We start from the raw sequence: 18,271 nt of genomic DNA, 5'->3' as shown, positions 1-18,271 counted from the left end.
CGCCCAGCCAATTTTTGTATTTTTAGTAGAGACAGGATTTCACCATATTGGCCAGGATGGTCTTGAACTCCTGACCTCAGGTGATCTGCCTGTCTCGGCCTCCCAAAGTGCTGGGATTACAGGAGTGAGCCACCACGCCAGGCCTCTTTTTCATATTAACGATCACATCTAAGCAAGGTTTAACATGTTACATGGCATTAAACATGCCATGTTTCCCAGGCTGGTCTCAAACTCCTAGGCTCAGGTGCTCTTCCCATCTTGGCTTCCCAAAGAGCTAAGATTACAGGCATGAGCCACCACACCCAGCTCCCTATGAAGTCTTAAAATCCGAAAAAACTGAAATTCCTCACATATTCATTAAATCAAAGACAAACTACTAAATCACTTGGTTATTTTAAAAGTTTTATTTCCTAATTAAAATTTTAGTTAATAAACTTCAAAGGTTTCCCTTCTCCTGCTAATTTAGGCTTCATTTGAATATTCAAATGAATATCCTTCTTATGAATATTTATTCATTTATTACCAACCCTGATGAAACAGGAAATTATTTTAATATGCCAAGTATAATATATTTGACCTTGGTCTTCAAGGTTTCTGGCTCCTAAGGTTTACTGAATTTCAATTACACTTTAATGTCACAAGTTAATTTTTTTCTAGTCATTTGAGTTTAACTTGGCAAAGAGGGATTAATGAATTATTAAATTCATTTCCAATATTCCTCTAATTTTTTTAATTGAAAAAGCAAGACAACTAAGAAAAAAATCTAAACAATATTCTCTAATACTTTACTATAATTATATTCATTTTTCATATCACCTAAGTATCCAGACTTTCAAAAGTTGTATCTACTATTTATAGATAATATTTTTCAGGTTCCTACATTGTATTCAAACTTATTTGATTTATTTATTTAGAGACAGGGTTTTGCCCTGTTGCCCAGGCTGGAGTGCAGTGGCAGGATGATAGCTTACTGTAGTCTCCAACTCCTGGGGTCCAGCAATCCCCTGACCTCAGCCTCTGAACTAGCTAAGAGTACGGGTGTGTGCCACCATGCACAGCTCGTTTTGGTTTTTTTTCCTGTATAAATGGGGTTTTGCTATGCTGCCCAGGCTGGTGTAAACTCCCGGCCTCCAGCGATCCTCCTAACTTGGCCTCCCAAAATACTAGGATAACAGGCATAAGCCATCTCACCCAGCCCAAACTTAAAAGTTTTAATAGCTTCAGCATTTATAGAACATTCCCCTGTATGGGTCTGGTGGCTCATGCTTGTAATCCCAGCATTTTGGGAGGCCAAGGTGGGTGGGTCGCTTGAGTCCAGGAGTTCGAGATCAGCCTGGCCAACATGGCAAAATCCCACCTCTACAAAAAAAATACAAAAATTAGCTGGGTGTGGTGGTGCATGCCTATAGTCCCAGCTATTCAGGAAGCTGAGGCAGGAGGACAGCTTATGCCCAGGAGGAAGAGGTTGCAGTGAGCTGAGATTGTGCCACTGCATTCCAGTCTGGATGACAGAGTGAAACTCCATTTCAAAAAAGAACATTCTCCCAAAGTTGGGTATTTCATTTTCTTTGTTCTCATACATTATGCTATGATGAACATTTTTATTTCTATTTAATTATAACATTAAGATAAGTCCCTAAGGATGGATTCCTTAGATGAAAGGAACACTGTAAAGTGTCTTGCTATGAAATGTCAAATGTTTTCCAAAAAGGTAGTGCTAACTCAGAACTTCCTGAAAACAACGATTCTAAACCTACTGGTAAAAATCACTGCTATATTTATGGCACTGGATATCATAATTTAGAAAAATAGCTTTGTTATTTTAATATTTACCAAAGTAAAATGGTATTTCAAAATTGCCTAAAGATATATTTCCATGATTACAAATAGGATAAACATTTTTCTGTGTAATGTTTGTATCTTTTCTCCATTCTTTTACTCAGGAACTTTAATCTTCTAAAAAATCTGAAATGATATCCTCATACACTATAATAGTAGCATTTCATCATATTCAAAAAATGATTATATTTCCTGGTCTATGGTACCTCTCCCTCTACATTGTTATTTTTCATTATATGAAAAGTGTATATATATATATATATATATATATATTTAAGCATCTCTTTATGTTTTTTATTTAAATTTGAGAAAGCTATTTATTTTATCTCAAAACAAAATCAGTTCACATTGGCAATTTTATAAGTTTAAAATGGTTAACTTATACTTTTGAAGTTTATTTTCAGGATGATGAAGTGTGAATTTTTTTCAAAACTGCTATTTAATTATCTCAATATGTATTATAAATAGCTCTTCCATGTGACATGGTTCTAAAACCATACTTTTGTCATAATGGATTCTTATGTATAGTAACAACTATTTCCGAACACTCTAAGCTGTTTCACTCACATTTCATTCTCTGCACAAAACTCTGCCTTTAAAAAAATTTTTTTTTTTTTGAGACAAGGTCTTGCTCTTGTCACCCAGGCTGGAGTGCAGTGGCGTGAAATCAGCTTACTGCAACCCCTGCCTCCCAATCTCAGGTGATTTTTCCACCTCAGCCTCTCAAGTAACTCGGATTACAGCTGCATACTACTGCGCTGGCTAGTTTTTGTATTTCTGGTAGAGACCAGGTCTTGCCATGTTGTGTAGGCTGATCTCGAACTCCTAGGCTCAAGCTATCTGCCTGCCTCAGACTCCCAAAGTGCTGGGATTGCAGGCGTGCGCTACCGCACACAGTGAAAACTCTGCTTTTCTAGTTTTGAATATTGTTTTAATATATAGTAAAACTAGTAAAACTCCCATCCTATCACTGATTTTTTTCTTTGACATTGTCACTGGTTGAGTTTTCCATGTGCATTTAGCTGCAAAAGTAATCCTCAGGGGTTTTTTTGTTTTTGTTTTTGTTTTTTAGGGATCTGCATTAAGTTGGTATTAATTTGGAAATAACATCTGTTTGAAATAACATTTTGTCTACTCTCTCAAGAAACACGGTACAGTTTGCATTAAATTCCTAAGTCCATTGATATTCTTTTAACAACAAGTAAGACTTTCACTTGAACTTGATACTATCAACTCAGTATTATTAGTATTACTTTACCATTGTTTTTCACTAATGGTCTTCTCAAAAGGCACAATGGGTATTTCCCATACTAATTTGGAATTTCACAATCACCTATTTCTGGTGTTTAACAACATCATAGGTAGATCCTACCTTCATCTTCTAGCATTTCTGAAGGAGATGCTAGAGGAAAGTGCTATTTTAAAATATAAAAGGAAAACTCCTATTTTTCTTTCCCTCCTATCCATCCCACCATCTAACAACTAAATTCTTGATTCATAATTTATAAAGAAAGGAATATAGATTCCTACAAAAAATAAAATACAGATTCTCTACAAAAAATAAAATGAAAAATAAAAATGAGCCAGGTGTACTGGCACATGCCTGTAGTCCCAGTTACTCTGGGAGGACTGCCTGAGCCCAGGAATTCAAGGCTGCAGTCAGCTACGATCATGCCACTGCACTCCAGCTTGGGCGACAAAGCAAGGCCCTGTCTCTTTAAAAACAAAAAAATTGGAAGATTGATTTTGGCATTTTATGTCTCAAAACCATGACAGCTTTTTTTCCATAAGAAGAATTAGATAAATATTTTAGGATAAAATGTGGGTGGCAAAACTGGCTGAAGAAGCTATCTAGGGAGAAACAGAAAGTAAGGCAAAATAACAGGGTGATTGTAATACATTTCGTGTGAATGTCCTACTCTTCTGGAACAGAACATGAGCATCTCTGATGCCAAAGTGCATTCGTAGACTTTTCATTCTCAGCTCCACCCAGAACTGAGTACCTGAGAAAGCTTAATACATGCATTGAACTGAAATGAAACAGTTATCATTTGCCTAAATCTACTCCATAATTGGTCATAGAGAACCAATACGGAGAGGTCAGAAACTGAAAGTATAAGCTTGCACATTTTACTTTTACCTTCAAAACCAGAATTTAGAAGGTGCTCCCCCAGGTCACAACCAAACACCCTCTCTTTCAAGATTCCCCGCTGCTTCAGCTTCTGTTTTGTTGGACGAGACTTCATGAATGTTCGTAAGAATGTAATGAGCTTGCCGTGCTTTTTAGACACTAGAAATCAATAAAGAGAAAAGATCTGAGTTGTGGCAAGAGGTTACATTTTACTTAGCATAAAAAGAAGCATATCTCAAGAGGCTGACGGCAAAATAATCTATTATAAACATACTTTATAATCTTTAGGAAATTTCAACAGAAGTTTAGCTAAGAGTTGTGTTATAAATAACATCATAATTTTGTACTTTCTTCTTGTTGCGGGAAGTCAGGGACCCTGAACGGAAGGACCAGCTGAAGCCATAGCAGAAGAACATAAATTTTGAAGGTTTCATGGACATTTATTAGTTCCCCAAATTAATACTTTTATAATTTCTTATGCCTGTCTTTACTGCAATCTCTGAAAATAAATTGTGAAGATTTCATGGACATTTATCACTTCCCCAATCACTACTCTTGTGGTTTCCTATGCCCGTCTTTAATCTCTTAATCCCATCATCTTCATAAACTGAGGATGTATGTCGCCTCAGGACCCTGTGATGACTGTGTTAACTGCACTAATTGTTTGTAAAACATGTGTGTATGAACAATATGAAATCTGGGTATCCAAAAAGAACAGGATAACTGCAATTTTCAGGGAACAAGGGAGATAACCATAAGGCCTGACCGCCTGAGGGGCCGGGCAGAACAAAGACATATTTCTCTTCTTGCAAAAGCAAATGGGAGAAATATCACTGAATTCTTTTTCTCAGCAAGGAATAGCCCTGGGAAAGAGAATGCAGTCCCAGCGGGAGGTCTCTAAAATGGCCGCTCCGGGACTGTCTGTCTTATGCAGTTGTAGATAAGGGATGAAATAGGCCCTGGTCTCCTGCAGCACCCCCAGGCTTACTAGGATTAGGAAATTCCTGCCTAGTCAGGAATTTCAAATTTTAGTCAGACCAGTTCTCTGCTCTTGAACCCTGTTTCCTGTTAAGATGTTTATCAATGACAATGTGTGTGCAGTGGGACATGAAACTTCATCAGCAATTCTAATTTTGCCTTGGTCCTCTGATCTCACTCCGCCCCCATTTGCCTTGTGATATTTTATTGTCTTGTGAAGCATGTGATCTCTGTGACCCACATCCTATTCGTAAACTCCCTCCCCTTTGAAAACTGCTAATAAAAACCTGCTGGTTTTGCAGCTCAGGGGGCATCACGGAACCTGCCAACAAGTGATGTCTCCCCTGGACACCCAGCTTTAAAATTTATCTCTTTTGTACCCTTTCCCTTTGTTTCTCAGACTGGCCAACACTTAGGCAAAATAGAAAAGAACCTACATTAAAATACTCGGGCTGGTTCCCCTGATATCTTCTCACCACCTTACCTTATGGGACTGTAAGCAAATTTAAGTGTTGTAACCCATGATGTTTGAATCAAGCTTGGTAAACCAGTCATCTTCACAATGCATACTTAAGGATGTTACAGGATTACAAGAGGAACCTGAGTTTTACTGAATATATTGCTTTGGAGATCTTTATAATAAGTAAGACTTAAAATGGTGTAAAAGTGGCTTGCATTTCTAGTCAATTTTTAAATTATTTTACTTGATGGTTAGAAATTTTCATAGTACTTGTAATCTGTTGAAAATAACTGAAAAAAGAAAACTCTCATTTTGCAAAGAGGACAATCCCATAATGACACAGAACACATTTGTCAACCTAATGGCTATATACATACAAAACACACACCCACACAAGCATCAGATCTTCCATTAACATTCATCTATAATATACTAAGTACATCACCTTAAATCTTTTATAGATCAAGGAAAAAGATGAGTAAATTAATATTTGAAAAAATATTTCCACTGACTGATACATTAGAAAGACAACTGAAAAAAAAAAACGGAAAGTGAACAAATCCCTTAAAAATGACTTTTGCTGAGAAGTGCAGCTTATAGGGATAATTATGCTAAAAGTCAACATACAACAATATCATGAGCTCAAAGATTAGTTGTTAAATAGAAGACTAAGCTGGATGGCCTCAATCCACCTACTAAGTTTGCAGATGATTACTGAGAGTCTTACTGAGGCCTATTATACATTTTTAAAATTTTCGTGGGTACACAGTAGGTATATATATTTATGGGTACGTATTTTGATACAAACATGCAATGTGTAATAATCTCACCAGGGTAAATGGGGTATCCATCCCCTCAAGCATTTATCCTTTGTGTTGCAAACAATCTAATTAGAGTATTTTAGTTATTTTTTAATGTATATTTAAATTATTTTTGACTGTAGTCAGCCTGTTGTGCTATCAAATGCTACGTCTTACTCATTCTTTCTATATTTTGTCCCCGTTAACCATCCCTATTTCCCCCCCAACATCGGCTTATTACCCTTTCTGTCCTCTGGTAACCATCCTTCTACTCTCTGTCTCCATAATTTCAATTGTTTGGATTTTCAGATCCCACAAATAAGTGAGAATGTGCAAAGTTTATCTTTCTGTGCTTGGCTTATTTCACTTAATATAATAACGTCCAGTTCCATCCATGTTGTTGCAAATGACTGAATCTCATTATTTTTTATGGCTGAATACTGCCCCATTGTGTATATGTATCACATTTTCTTTATCCATTCATCTGCTGATGAACACTTAGGCTGCTTACAAATCTTGGCTATTGTGAGCAGGGATACAACAAACATGGGAGTGCAGATATCCCTTCTATATACGAATTTCCTTTCTTTTGGGTATATACCCAGCAGTAGGATTGCTGTATTGTATAATAGCTTTATTTTTAGGTTTTTGAGGACCCTCAAACTGTTCTCTATAGTGGCTGTTTTAATTTACATTCCCACTGACAGCATAAAAGGGTTCCCTTTTCTCCACATTTGTTACTGCCTGTCTTTTGGATAAAAACTATTTTAACTAGGGTGAGATAACACCTCATTGTAGTTTTAATTTGCATTTCTCTGATGATCAATGATGTTCAGCATCTTTTATATACCTGCTCGCCATTTGTATGTCTGCTTTTAAGAAATGGCTATTCAGATCTTTTGCCCATTTGTTAATCAAATTATTATTTTCCTTTGAGTTGTTTGAGCTCCTTATATATTCCAGTTATTAATCCTTTGTCAGATGGGTAGTTTGCAAATATTTTCTCCCATTCTGTGGGTTGTCTTTTCACTTTACTGATTGTTTCTTTTGTTGTGCAGAAGCTTTTAAACTTGATGTGATCCCATTGTCCATTTTTGCCTTGGTTGCCTATGCTTGTCTGGTATTACTCAAGAAATCTTTGCCCCTCTAATTTTCCTGGAGATTTTTCCAATTTTTTTTAGTAGTTTTATAATTTGAAGTCTTAGATTTAAGTCTTCAATCAAACATTTGGACTTAATTTTTGTATAAGGTGAGAAAGAGGGGTCTAGTTTCATTCTTCTGCACATGGATATCCAGTTTTCCCAGCACCATTTATTGAAGAGACTGTTATTTCCCCAGTGTATGCTCTTGGCACCTTTGATAAAAATGAGTTCACCGTAGTAGGTGTGTGGATTTGTTTCCGGGTTCTCTATTTTGTTCCACTGGTTCATGTGTCTGTTTTTATGTCACGCTGTTTTGGTTATTATAACTGCAATATAATTTGAAGTCAGGTAATGTGATCCCTCCAGTTTTGTTCTTTTAGCTTAGGATTGCTATGGCTATTATTTAGTTCCATATAAATATTACTATATTTTTTTTTCTATTCCTGTGAAGTATGTCATTGGTATTTTGATAGGAATTGCACTAAATCTGTAGTTTGGTTTGGGTAATAAGGACATTTTCAACAATATCGACTCTCCCAATCCATGAACGTGGAATACCTTTCCATTTATTTGTGCTCTCTTCCATTTCTTGCATCAGTGTTTTACAGTTTTCATCATAAAGATCTTACACTTTGGTTAATTCCTAGGTATTTTATTTTATTTGCAGCTATTACAAATGGGATTGTTTTCTTGATTTCTCTTTCAGATTGTTCACTGTTGGGATACAGAAATGCTACTGATTTTTTCATGTTAATTTTGTATTCTGCCACTTTACTGAATTTATCAGTTCAAATAGTTTTTTGGTGGAGTATTTAGGATCTCCAAATATAAGGTTATGTCACCTGCAAACAAGGATAATTTGGCTTCTTCTTCTTCTTCCTCCTCCTCCTCCTCCTCCTCCTCCTCCTCCTTCTTCTTCTTCTTCTTTTCTTCTTCTTCTTCTTCTCTTCCTCCTCTTCCTCTTCCTCCTCTTCCTCCTCTTCTTCTTTCTTCTTCTTCTTTTCTTCTTCTTCTTCTTCTTCTCTTCCTCCTCTTCCTCCTCCCCCTCCTCCTCCTCCTCCTCCTTCTTCTTCTTCTTCTGTTTGAGTGCTCTTTATTTCTTTCTCTTTTCTGATTGCTCTAGCCAGAATTTCCAATACCATGTTAAAGAAGAGTGGTAAAAGTGGGCATCATTGTCATGTTCCTGATCTTAACAGACTTTCAGTTTTTCCTCATTCAGTAGGATGCTAGCTATGGGTCTGTAGTATATGGCTTTTATTATGCTGAAACATGCCCCTTCTATACCTATTTTTTAAGGGGTTTTATCAAGAAGGGATGTTGAATTTTTATCAAATGCTTTTTCAGCATTCATTGAAATGTTCATATGGTATTGTGCTTCACTCTGTTGATATGATGTATTGCATGTATTGATTTGTGTATGTTGAACTATCACTGCATCCCTGGGATAAATCCCACTTGGCCATGATGAATGACCTTGCTAACGTGTTGTTGAATTTGGTTTCCTAGTATTTTGAGATTTTTTTTGCATCAATATTCATCAGTGATATTGGCCTGTAGTTTTCTTTTTTTGATGTGTCATTGGTTTTGGTATCAGTGTAATACTGGCTCTGTAGAATCAGTTTGGAAGTATTCTCTCCTCTATTTTCTGAATACAGTAGAATTGGTAGTTGTTCTTCTTTGATTAAATGTCTGGTAAAATTCAACAGTTAAGCCATTGAGTCCTGGGCTTTTCTTTGCTGGGAGACTTTTTATTATAATTTTTATCTCATTATTTGTTATTGGTCTGTTCAGGTTTTGGATTTCTTCATGGTTTGATCTTGGTAGGCTGAACGTGTTTAGGAGTTTATCCACTTATTCTAGATTTTCCAATTTACTGGTGTATAGTTGCTCATAATAGCCACTAATGATCCCTAGAATTTCTGCAGTGTCAGTTGCAATGTTTCCTATGTCATATCTGATTTTATTTGGGTCGTCTTTTTTTTTCCCTTAGTCTAGCTAAAGGTTTGTCAATTTTGTTTAACTTTTCAAAAAACCAACTTTTCCTTTTGTTGATCTTTGGTGTTTTCTTTTCAATTTCACTTGTATCTGCTCTGATCTTTTATTATTGCTTTTTCTTCTACTAATTTGGGTTTGGTTTATTCTTGCTTTTTCTAGTTCTTTAAAATACATTGCTAGGGTGTTTTTCTTGTTTCTCATGTAGGTACTTATAGCTATACATTTCCCTTTTAGTACAGCTTTTATTGTATCACATAGGTTTTGATATGTTGTTTCTATAATCATTTGTTTCAAGAAATTTTTTCAATTTCCTTCTTAATCTCTTCACTGACTCACCGTCTTTCAGGAGTATACTGTTTAATTTCCATGTGTTTGTACAGTTTCCAAAATTCCTTGTTACTGATTTCTAATTTTAGTCTGTTGTGGCCAGAGATGCTTGATATCATTTCAATGTTTTCTTTTTTTTTTTTTTTTTTTTGAATACTTTTAGATTTGTGTGACCTAACATATGGGCTATCCTTGAGAATAATCCACATGTTGAGGAGAAGAATATGTATACTGTAGCTGTTGGATGAAATGTCCTGTAAATATTTCTTAGGTCTATGTAGTCTATAGTACACATTAGGTCCTATGGTGATTTTCTGTCTGTAAGATCTGTACAATGCTGAAAGTGGGATGCTGAAGTCTCCAGCTATTATTGTATTGGGATCTCTCTCTCTTTAGCTCTAACAATATTTGCTTGATATTTCTGGGTGCTCTAGTGTTGGGTGCATATATATTTACAGTTGTTATATCTTTTGGCTAAATTGACCCCTTTATTATCATATAGTGATGTTCTTTGTCTCTTCTTATAGTTTCTGTCTTGAAATCTATTTTGTCTCATATAAGTATAGCTACTCCTGCTCTTTTTTGGTTTCCATTGACATGGAATATCTTTTTCCATCCCTTTCTTTTCGGTCTCTGTATATCTTTATAGATGAAGTGTGTTTCCTATAGGCAACAGGTCATTGGGTCTTGTTTTTTCATCCATCCAGCCACTCTATGTCTTTTATTGAAGAGTTTAGTCCATTTACTTTCGATGTTATTATTGATAAGTTCAGACTTCCTCCAACCATTTTGTTATTTGCTTCCTGGTAGTTTTGTGGTCTTCTTTTCCTTCTTTCCTTCCTTCCTGTCTTCCTTTTAGTAAAGGTGATTTTCTCTGGTGGTATGATATAATTTCTAGCTTTCTACTTTTAGTGTATGCATTGTATGCTTTCGGATTTGAGGTTATAATGAGGCTTGCGAATATTATCTTATGACCCATTTTTAAGCAGATAACAACACTGCATAGACAAACAAGCAAAAAGAAAACTAACAGACTGTATGCTTTAACTTCATCCTTTGCTTTTTAACTTTTTGTTTTTTCTATTTATATCTTATTTACTGTCTACATCTTGAAAGGTTGTTCTAGCTATTATTTTTTATTGGTTCATCATTTAGATCTTCTACTTAAGAGCAGTTTACACACCACAGTTAGTGTTATAATATTCCATGTCCGTGTACTTACTATTAGCAGTGAGTTTTGTATCTTCATATAATTTCTTATTGTTCATTAATGTTGTTTTCTTTCCGACTGAAGTATTCCCTTTAGTATTTCTTGTAGGACAGGTCTGGTGTTGATGAAATTCCTCAGCTTTTATTTGTCTGGGAAAGTGTTTACTTCTCCTTCATGTTTGAAGGATATTTTCACCAGACATACTACTCCAGGGTAAAGTTTGTTCCTTTAGCACTGTAAATATGTCATGCCGCTCACTCTCTCTTAACGTTCCCACTGAAAAGTGTGCTGCCAGATACACTGGCGCTCCGCTGTATGCTCTTTTTCCTTCTTGCTGTTAGTATCCTTTCTTTATTCTTGACCTTTGGGAGCTGGATTATTAAAATGTCTCGAGGTAGTCTTTTCTGGGTTAAATCTGTTTAGTGTTTTGTAAATTTCTTGTGTTTGGATAGCGGTATCTTTCATTTTGGGAATTCTCTGTTACTATCTCTTTGAACAATAAACTTTCCACCCCTATCTCTTTCTCTGCCTCCTCTTTAAGGCCAGTAACTTAGATATGCCCAATTAAGACTATTTTCTAGATCTTATAGGCATGCTTCATTCTTTTTTCTTTTGTCTCCTTTGTGTATTTTCAGGCTGTCTTCAAGCTCACTAATCTTCCACTTGATCAATTCTGCTATTAACAGATTCTGATATATCTTCAGTACATCAACTGCATTTTTGAACTCCAGAACTTTTGCTAGATTCTTCTTAATTATTTCAACCTCCTAACCTTATAGAATTCTGACTTCCTTCTCTGTGTTATCTTGAATTGCTCTGAGTTTCATCAAAATGACTATTTCAAATTCTCTGTCTGAAAGGTCACACACCTCTAGGGTTGGTGCCTGGTACCTTATTTACTTCATTTGGTGAGGTCATGTTTTCCTGGATGGTCTTGATGCTTGTGGATGTTTGTCAGTGTCTGAGCATTGAAGAGTCAGGTATTTATTGTACTCTTCACAGTCTGGGCTTGTTTGTACCTGTCCTTCTTAGGAAAGCTTTCCAGGTATTCAAAAGAAGTTGAGTGTTGTGATCTGCATCACAATACAAGCTGTATCTGAATTAGTGGACACCCCAATTCAATAATGCTGTAGTTTTTGCAAATTTGTACAGGTACTGCCTTGGTGGTCTTCGATAAGATCCAGAAGCATTCTCTGGATTACCAGGCAGAGACTTTTGTTTTCTTCTCTTACTTTCTCCCAAACAAAGTCTCTCTCTGTCTCTGTGATAAGCTACCTGGAGCTGGGGTGAAACAAGCACCCGTGGCCACCACCACCGGGACTGCACTGGGTCAAACCCAAAACCAGTATAGCACTGGGTCTTGCCCAAAGCCCACTGTAACTGGTACCTGGCTACTGCCTGTGTTTGTTCAAGGACCTAGGACTGTATAATCAGCAAGTGGTAAAGCCAGCCCAGCTGTGTCATTCCTTTCAAGGCGGTGAGTTCCCCCAGGCCCTAGGCGAGTCCAGAGATGCTGTCCAGGAGCCAGCAACTGCCATCAAAAACTTCAGAAATCTACCTGTTGTTCTACTATATTGCAGCTGAGCTGGCACTGAAACCACGAGACGCAGTCCTTCCTACTCTTCCCTCCCCTTTCCACAGGCAGAGGAGCCCCACCCCATGGCCACCACCACAAGCCCACAGGGAGTACTGCCACGTTACCACTGATGTTCACTCAAGGCCCAAAGGCTCTTGTCAGCTTGTGGCTAATGCTGCCCGGCCTGGAACTCATCCTTCACAGCAGTGGGCTCCCCTCTGGCCCAGGGCAGGTCCAGAAATGCTGACCAAGCGCCAAGGCCTAGAATCAGAGTCCCCAAGAGTCTGCAGGGTGCTCTATCCCACTGTGGCCAAGCTGGTACCTAAGGTGCAAGACAAAGTCCCCTTTACTTTTCCCAAGCAGAAGGAGTCTTTCACCATAGCCACCACAGCTAGGAACGAGCTGGGTTTCACTTGAAGCCAGCTTACCTCAGAGTCTCACCCTTGGCCCATGGCATACTACCCAGGTATCACTGCTGGTTATTCAGGGTCCAAGGGGTTTTTAGTCTGCAGGTGATGGGGCCTGCTAAGACAGTCCTTCCCTTGAAGGCAGTGGGTTCCCTTCTGGCCCCAGGTGTATCTAGAAATGTGGTCCAGGAGCTAGGGGCTGGAATGGGGGCCTCACAACTCTCACCAGTGCTCTTTCCTACCACAGCTGAGCTGGTATCCAAGATGCAAGACAAAGTCCTCTTTAATCTTCCTTCTACTCTTCCCAAGCAGCAAGAAGGGATCGGTTTTGGAGTCACAAACTGTCCTGCCTAGGGTAAGGGGAGAGGTGGCACAAGCACTCCCTTAGCCACCCTGGTTGGTGTCTCAGTAGGTCATTGGTCTCTCAAGTCCATTGGCTCTGGGCCCAGTTCAGCATTAAGACTTGCCTAGGAGTTGCAGTCTTTGCAGCCTAGACTGCTTTTCAAATTTATTCAAGGCCCCAGAGCACTTTAGCTTGCAGTGGTGAGGCTAGTTGCAGCTGAGTTCTGACCGCTGGGATAGGAGATTTCCCCTCTATCTAAGGCTGTCTAAATGCTCCCTCCACGATGGGCATCATCTAAGTTCAACCTGGTTTTGCTTTCCACTGTGACAGGGCAGCAGTGAGTTCAAGATAAAGTCTCAATATCCCTCAGTTCTCCCTGAAGAGAGAGCACAGATTCTCGCTGTGTGCCACAGGGCCACTACTGGGGGACAGGGTGGGGGTGGCAAAGGTGATTTAAGACTGGTTTTTCCTACCCTCTCTAGTGCTTCTTTCAGCAATAGGAAGGTAAAACCAGGTACTACTATGAGTGCTCATCTGATTTTTGGTTCCCATGGGGGTGTTTTTTCATGTGTGTAGAGTTGTGAAATTTGGTACTCCTGAAGGGGAAACAATCAGTGAAACCTTTTATTTGGCCGTCCTGCTTTGCTCCTCCCCTACTATACAGTCGTGAATGAATCCAAACCTTAACATTCCTGAACAGATGAGGACTCCTGAGGGAACCTTGTGTGCCTAGAGTAACTTATGGCCTAGATAGAACACTAGATGGGCTATTCTACACAAGATTAGACATCTGCCATCCATTTCTTTTCATTCTACGGGAAACATTATTTACAGACATTAGTTCTTTTTTATAGACTACACAAGGTGACCAACCATCCTGGTTAGTCCACGACTGACAAGTTTCCTGAGACATGGAACTTTCCAGGCTAAAACCAGTAAAAGTCTTGGACAAAGTACAACAAAGCCATCATCCTAGACCATAACACAGATTAAATGCAAAATATTTATCCTTTCCTATAACACCTGTTAAAACTTACTTGCAATCTCAATATAATGTTGATGCTATCTCTGACATGCATGCTCTGAAACTCTGAGTAAATTATAACCTCTGTTGTATCTGAGATTCCTCACAGTAAAATTAAACTACATGCTCACTTTTCTACTAATGGGGCATTTATAGTATAGAGGTTAACTTCAGAAGTTTGTCACATATAATATTATTATATTAAAAGTTACAGGCTGGTGTAATTATTCTCCTCTAGTTGCTAGCAGATTGTGTGTAATGAATCTTTGTTACAGAGTGGTCATCAAACCATTTATGTTCTTTTTTTTTTTTTTTGAGACGGAGTCTCGCTCTGTCGCCCAGGCTGGAGTGCAGTGGCCGGATCTCAGCTCACTGCAAGCTCCACCTCCCGGGTTTACGCCATTCTCCTGCCTCAGCCTCCCAAGTAGCTGGGACTACAGGCACCGCCACCTCGCCTGGCTAGTTTTTTGTATTTTTTAGTAGAGACGGGGTTTCACTGTGTTAGCCAGGATGGTCTTGATCTCCTGACCTCATGATCCGCCCGTCTCGGCCTCCCAAAGTGCTGGGATTACAGGCTTGAGCCACCACGCCCGGCCATGTTCATTTTTAAACATCTTCCATACCAACTTTAAAATAATTTTGACAAGATCCCCAGAAAACTAGTAAGTTTGGTTTGCAACAATTTAACATTATATAATAATTTGGAAGAATTTTAATTTCTGTAATATTCAATATTTCTACATGGAAAGCGTATGTCATAATTTTTCTAAATCTGTTATTATCTCTCAAAAGATTTTTCTAATTTTCCTCATAAAGGACTCATTCCACATATTTCTTATTAGGAATATAGCTAGGTAACTTAATTTTTTTCTGCTTTAGTAGAATAATACCTTGCGTCAATTATGCCCTCCACTGGTAATTACTAGTATGCTGGAAAATAATTTTTTTTCTTCAACTTTTATTTTATGTTCCAGAGTATATGTGCAGGATGTGCAAGTTTGTTACATAGGTAAACATGTGCCATGATGGTTTGCTGCACAGATCGTCCAATCACCTAAGTATTAAGCCCAGCATCCATTAACTATTCTTCCTGATGCTCTCCCTCCCCCTATCTTGACAAGCCTTACTGCGTGTTGTTCCCCCCATGCATCTATGTGTTCTCATTGTTCAGCTCCCACTTATAAGTGAGAACATGCAGTGTTTGGTTTTCTGTTCCTGCCTTTGTTTGTTGAGGATAATGACTTCTACCCCCAAACATGTCCTTGCAAAGGACATAATCTTGTTCCTTTTATAGCTGCATAAAATAATGTATGTGTACCCCTTTTTTAAAAATCTAGTCTATCATTGATGAGTGTTTGAGTTGATTCCATGTCTTGGCTATTGTGAACAGTGCTGCAATTAACATATGGGTGCACATACCTTTAAAATAGAAAGATTTATATGTGTTTGGGTACACAGCCAGTAATGGGATTGCTGGGTCAAATGGTATTTCTGCTTCCAGATCTTTGAGGAACTACCACAAGGTCTTCCACAATGGTTGAACTAATTTACATTCCCACCAACAGTGTAAAAGTGGTCGCTTTTCTCTGCAACCTTGCCAGCATCTGTCGTTTCTTGACTTTTTAATAATCTCCATTCTGACTGGTGTGAGATGGTATCTCATTGTGGTTTTGAATTCTGTTTCTCTAATGATCAGTGATGTTTGTTAGCGGGATGAATGTCTTCTTTTGAGAATTGTCTGTTCACGTCCTTTGCCCACTTTTTAATGGGGTTGTTTTTTTTCTTGTAAACTTAAGTTCCCTGTAGACTCTGGATATTAGACCTTTGTCATATGGATAGATTGCAAACATTTTCTTCCATTATGTAGGCTGTCTGTTCACTCTGATGATAGTTTCTTTTGCCGTACTGAATCTCTTTTGCTTAATTAGATCTCATTTGTCAATTTTTGCTTTTGTTGCAATTGCTTTTGATGTTTTCGTCATGAAATCTTTGCCCATATCTATGTCCTGAATGGTATTGCCCAGATTTTCTTCTAGGGTTTTTATAGTTTTGGGTTTTACTATTTAAGTCTTTAATCCATCTTGAATTGATTTTTGTATAAGGTGTAAGGAAGGGGTCCAGTTTCAATTTTCTGTATATGGTTAGCCAGTTCTCCCAGCACCATTTATTAAATAGGGTATACTTTCCCTGTTACTTGTTTTTGTCAGGTTTGTTGAAGATCAGATGGTTGTAGGCGTGCAATCTTATTCCTGAGTTCTCTATTCTCAGAAAACAATTTCTTAATGTATAGCTCACATCTGATCATTTACTAAACTCTCAATAATTTTAGAAGGATATTAGTTGATTCTTTTGAATTTCATGGATATGTAACTGTGTCAAAGTAAATATGGCCATTCTAGCTTTTGTCTGATAGTAAAAGCTTCTGATTTCTGTTTCAGATTTTGTCCAGAACTTCCAAAATACATGTTAACAGTAGGCATTTATATTTTGATGCTGAATTTGATGAAAATAACTGTCAAATTTGGTAACTGCATATGATGTATATAAGAAAGCATTCTTTAAGTAACATATTTCTAAGAATGTTTCAAAGGAATAGAAAGTGAATATTAACTGTTAATCATTTAGCAACAAATGTGTAAGTGCCTACCATAACTTAGGAACTGCTCTAAGTCATGAGATTACGATGGGGAACAGGAGAGACAAGGTCCTTGCTGTCACAGAGCTTACTGATGGCAGACAATGAATGACCAAATAGTAATATGGATACAGCCAGCATTTATTTTACACTTAGTATGTACAAAAAACTACCTAAGTGTTTATATTTATTAATCATTCATTTCTCACAGCCCACTGTTAGGAAAATATTAATACTATACCCATTTTTAGATGAAGAAACTGAGGCAGAGAATGCTAGGTTAATGTGCCCACTGTCACATAACCGGGATTCCAAATCAGGGCATTTAGCATACAGCCCAAACTCTTATCCACTAAATGACACTGCCTAAATGAAGGCAACAAAGTAATATCAGATTATTTATAGTGGCTAATAAAAAAATAAATAGCCTGATGTATTAGTGACTTGAAAGAAACTGCATTAAACAGAGAGGTAAGGAACAGTTTCTCTGAGGAAGTCATATCTGAGCTGGAAGCCATGAGAGGGGTAGGGAGCCAGGGGACAGTAGTATGAAATGAGGCTTAAGGGGTATGCAAAGCTGGGATCATAGGCCCGAATAGAGAGTTTACAAATAAACAGTTAAAACATTTCAAAACATTTTAAAACACTAGGTTACTTTAAAAATAACCAAATATGTTTATTAGAAACCCAAAAGAGCATTAATAGGGTATTGGTTGAATAAATTATGATACATCCGCACAGAGTATTATTTGTTAACTTTTGCTTTTTTTTATTTTTAACGAAGATCTCTACCTACTGATAGGGAGTACTCTTCAGGATACATTAAGTGAAAAAAGCAAAGCGGAGAACAGCATATTTAGAATAAGAAAGGATGAGGAATACACACATCACACACAAATTCACCCACACAAATATGCATGTACACATGAGCTTATTTTTGCAAAAAGAAACACTAGAAGAATACACTAGAAACTGATAAAAACAGGTTAAAAACAACAGGTGGGAAAAGGGAAAAGGATAAGAATAAGACGTGAGACTTCTCTGAGTATACCTTTTTTATACAGCTTGACTTCTGAATCACGTGAATGTTCTTTCTACATGTTCAAAACTAAATTTAAAATATTTTTAAAAAGGACCACTTCTCAGAGGGAATGCTTTCAACTTTTCCCCATTCAGCATTATGTTGGCTGTGGATTTGTCATAGCTGGCTTTCATTACATTGAGGTATGTCCCTTGCATGCAAGTTTTGCTGCTGAGGGTTTTAAAGGGATGCTGAATTTTGTCCAATGCTTTTTCTGCATCTATTGAGATGATCATGTGATTTTTGTTTTTTAATTTTGTTTGTGGTGTATCACATTTATTGACCTGCATAAGTAAAACCATTCCTGTATCGCTAGTATGAAA

The 18,271-nt window shown here is 37.5% G+C and overlaps 1 protein-coding gene across 3 annotated transcripts in view; it reads right to left on the bottom strand.

The window, feature by feature from the left end:
• Positions 1–18,271, bottom strand: part of ARHGAP32 (Rho GTPase activating protein 32) — a 229,638-nt gene that overhangs the window by 30,759 nt on the left and 180,608 nt on the right. For all 3 annotated transcript variants that reach the window (XM_030918530.1, XM_030918531.1, XM_030918532.1), the window contains one exon: positions 3,980–4,129. In XM_030918530.1, coding sequence (XP_030774390.1) covers positions 3,980–4,129 — 150 coding nt within the window. The remainder of the gene's footprint in view (positions 1–3,979; positions 4,130–18,271) is intronic.

This window comes from Rhinopithecus roxellana, chromosome 15 (assembly GCF_007565055.1).
Source record: "Rhinopithecus roxellana isolate Shanxi Qingling chromosome 15, ASM756505v1, whole genome shotgun sequence".
Taxonomy (NCBI): Eukaryota; Metazoa; Chordata; class Mammalia; order Primates; family Cercopithecidae; genus Rhinopithecus; species Rhinopithecus roxellana.
This window is presented reverse-complemented; position numbering and strand designations above follow the sequence as displayed.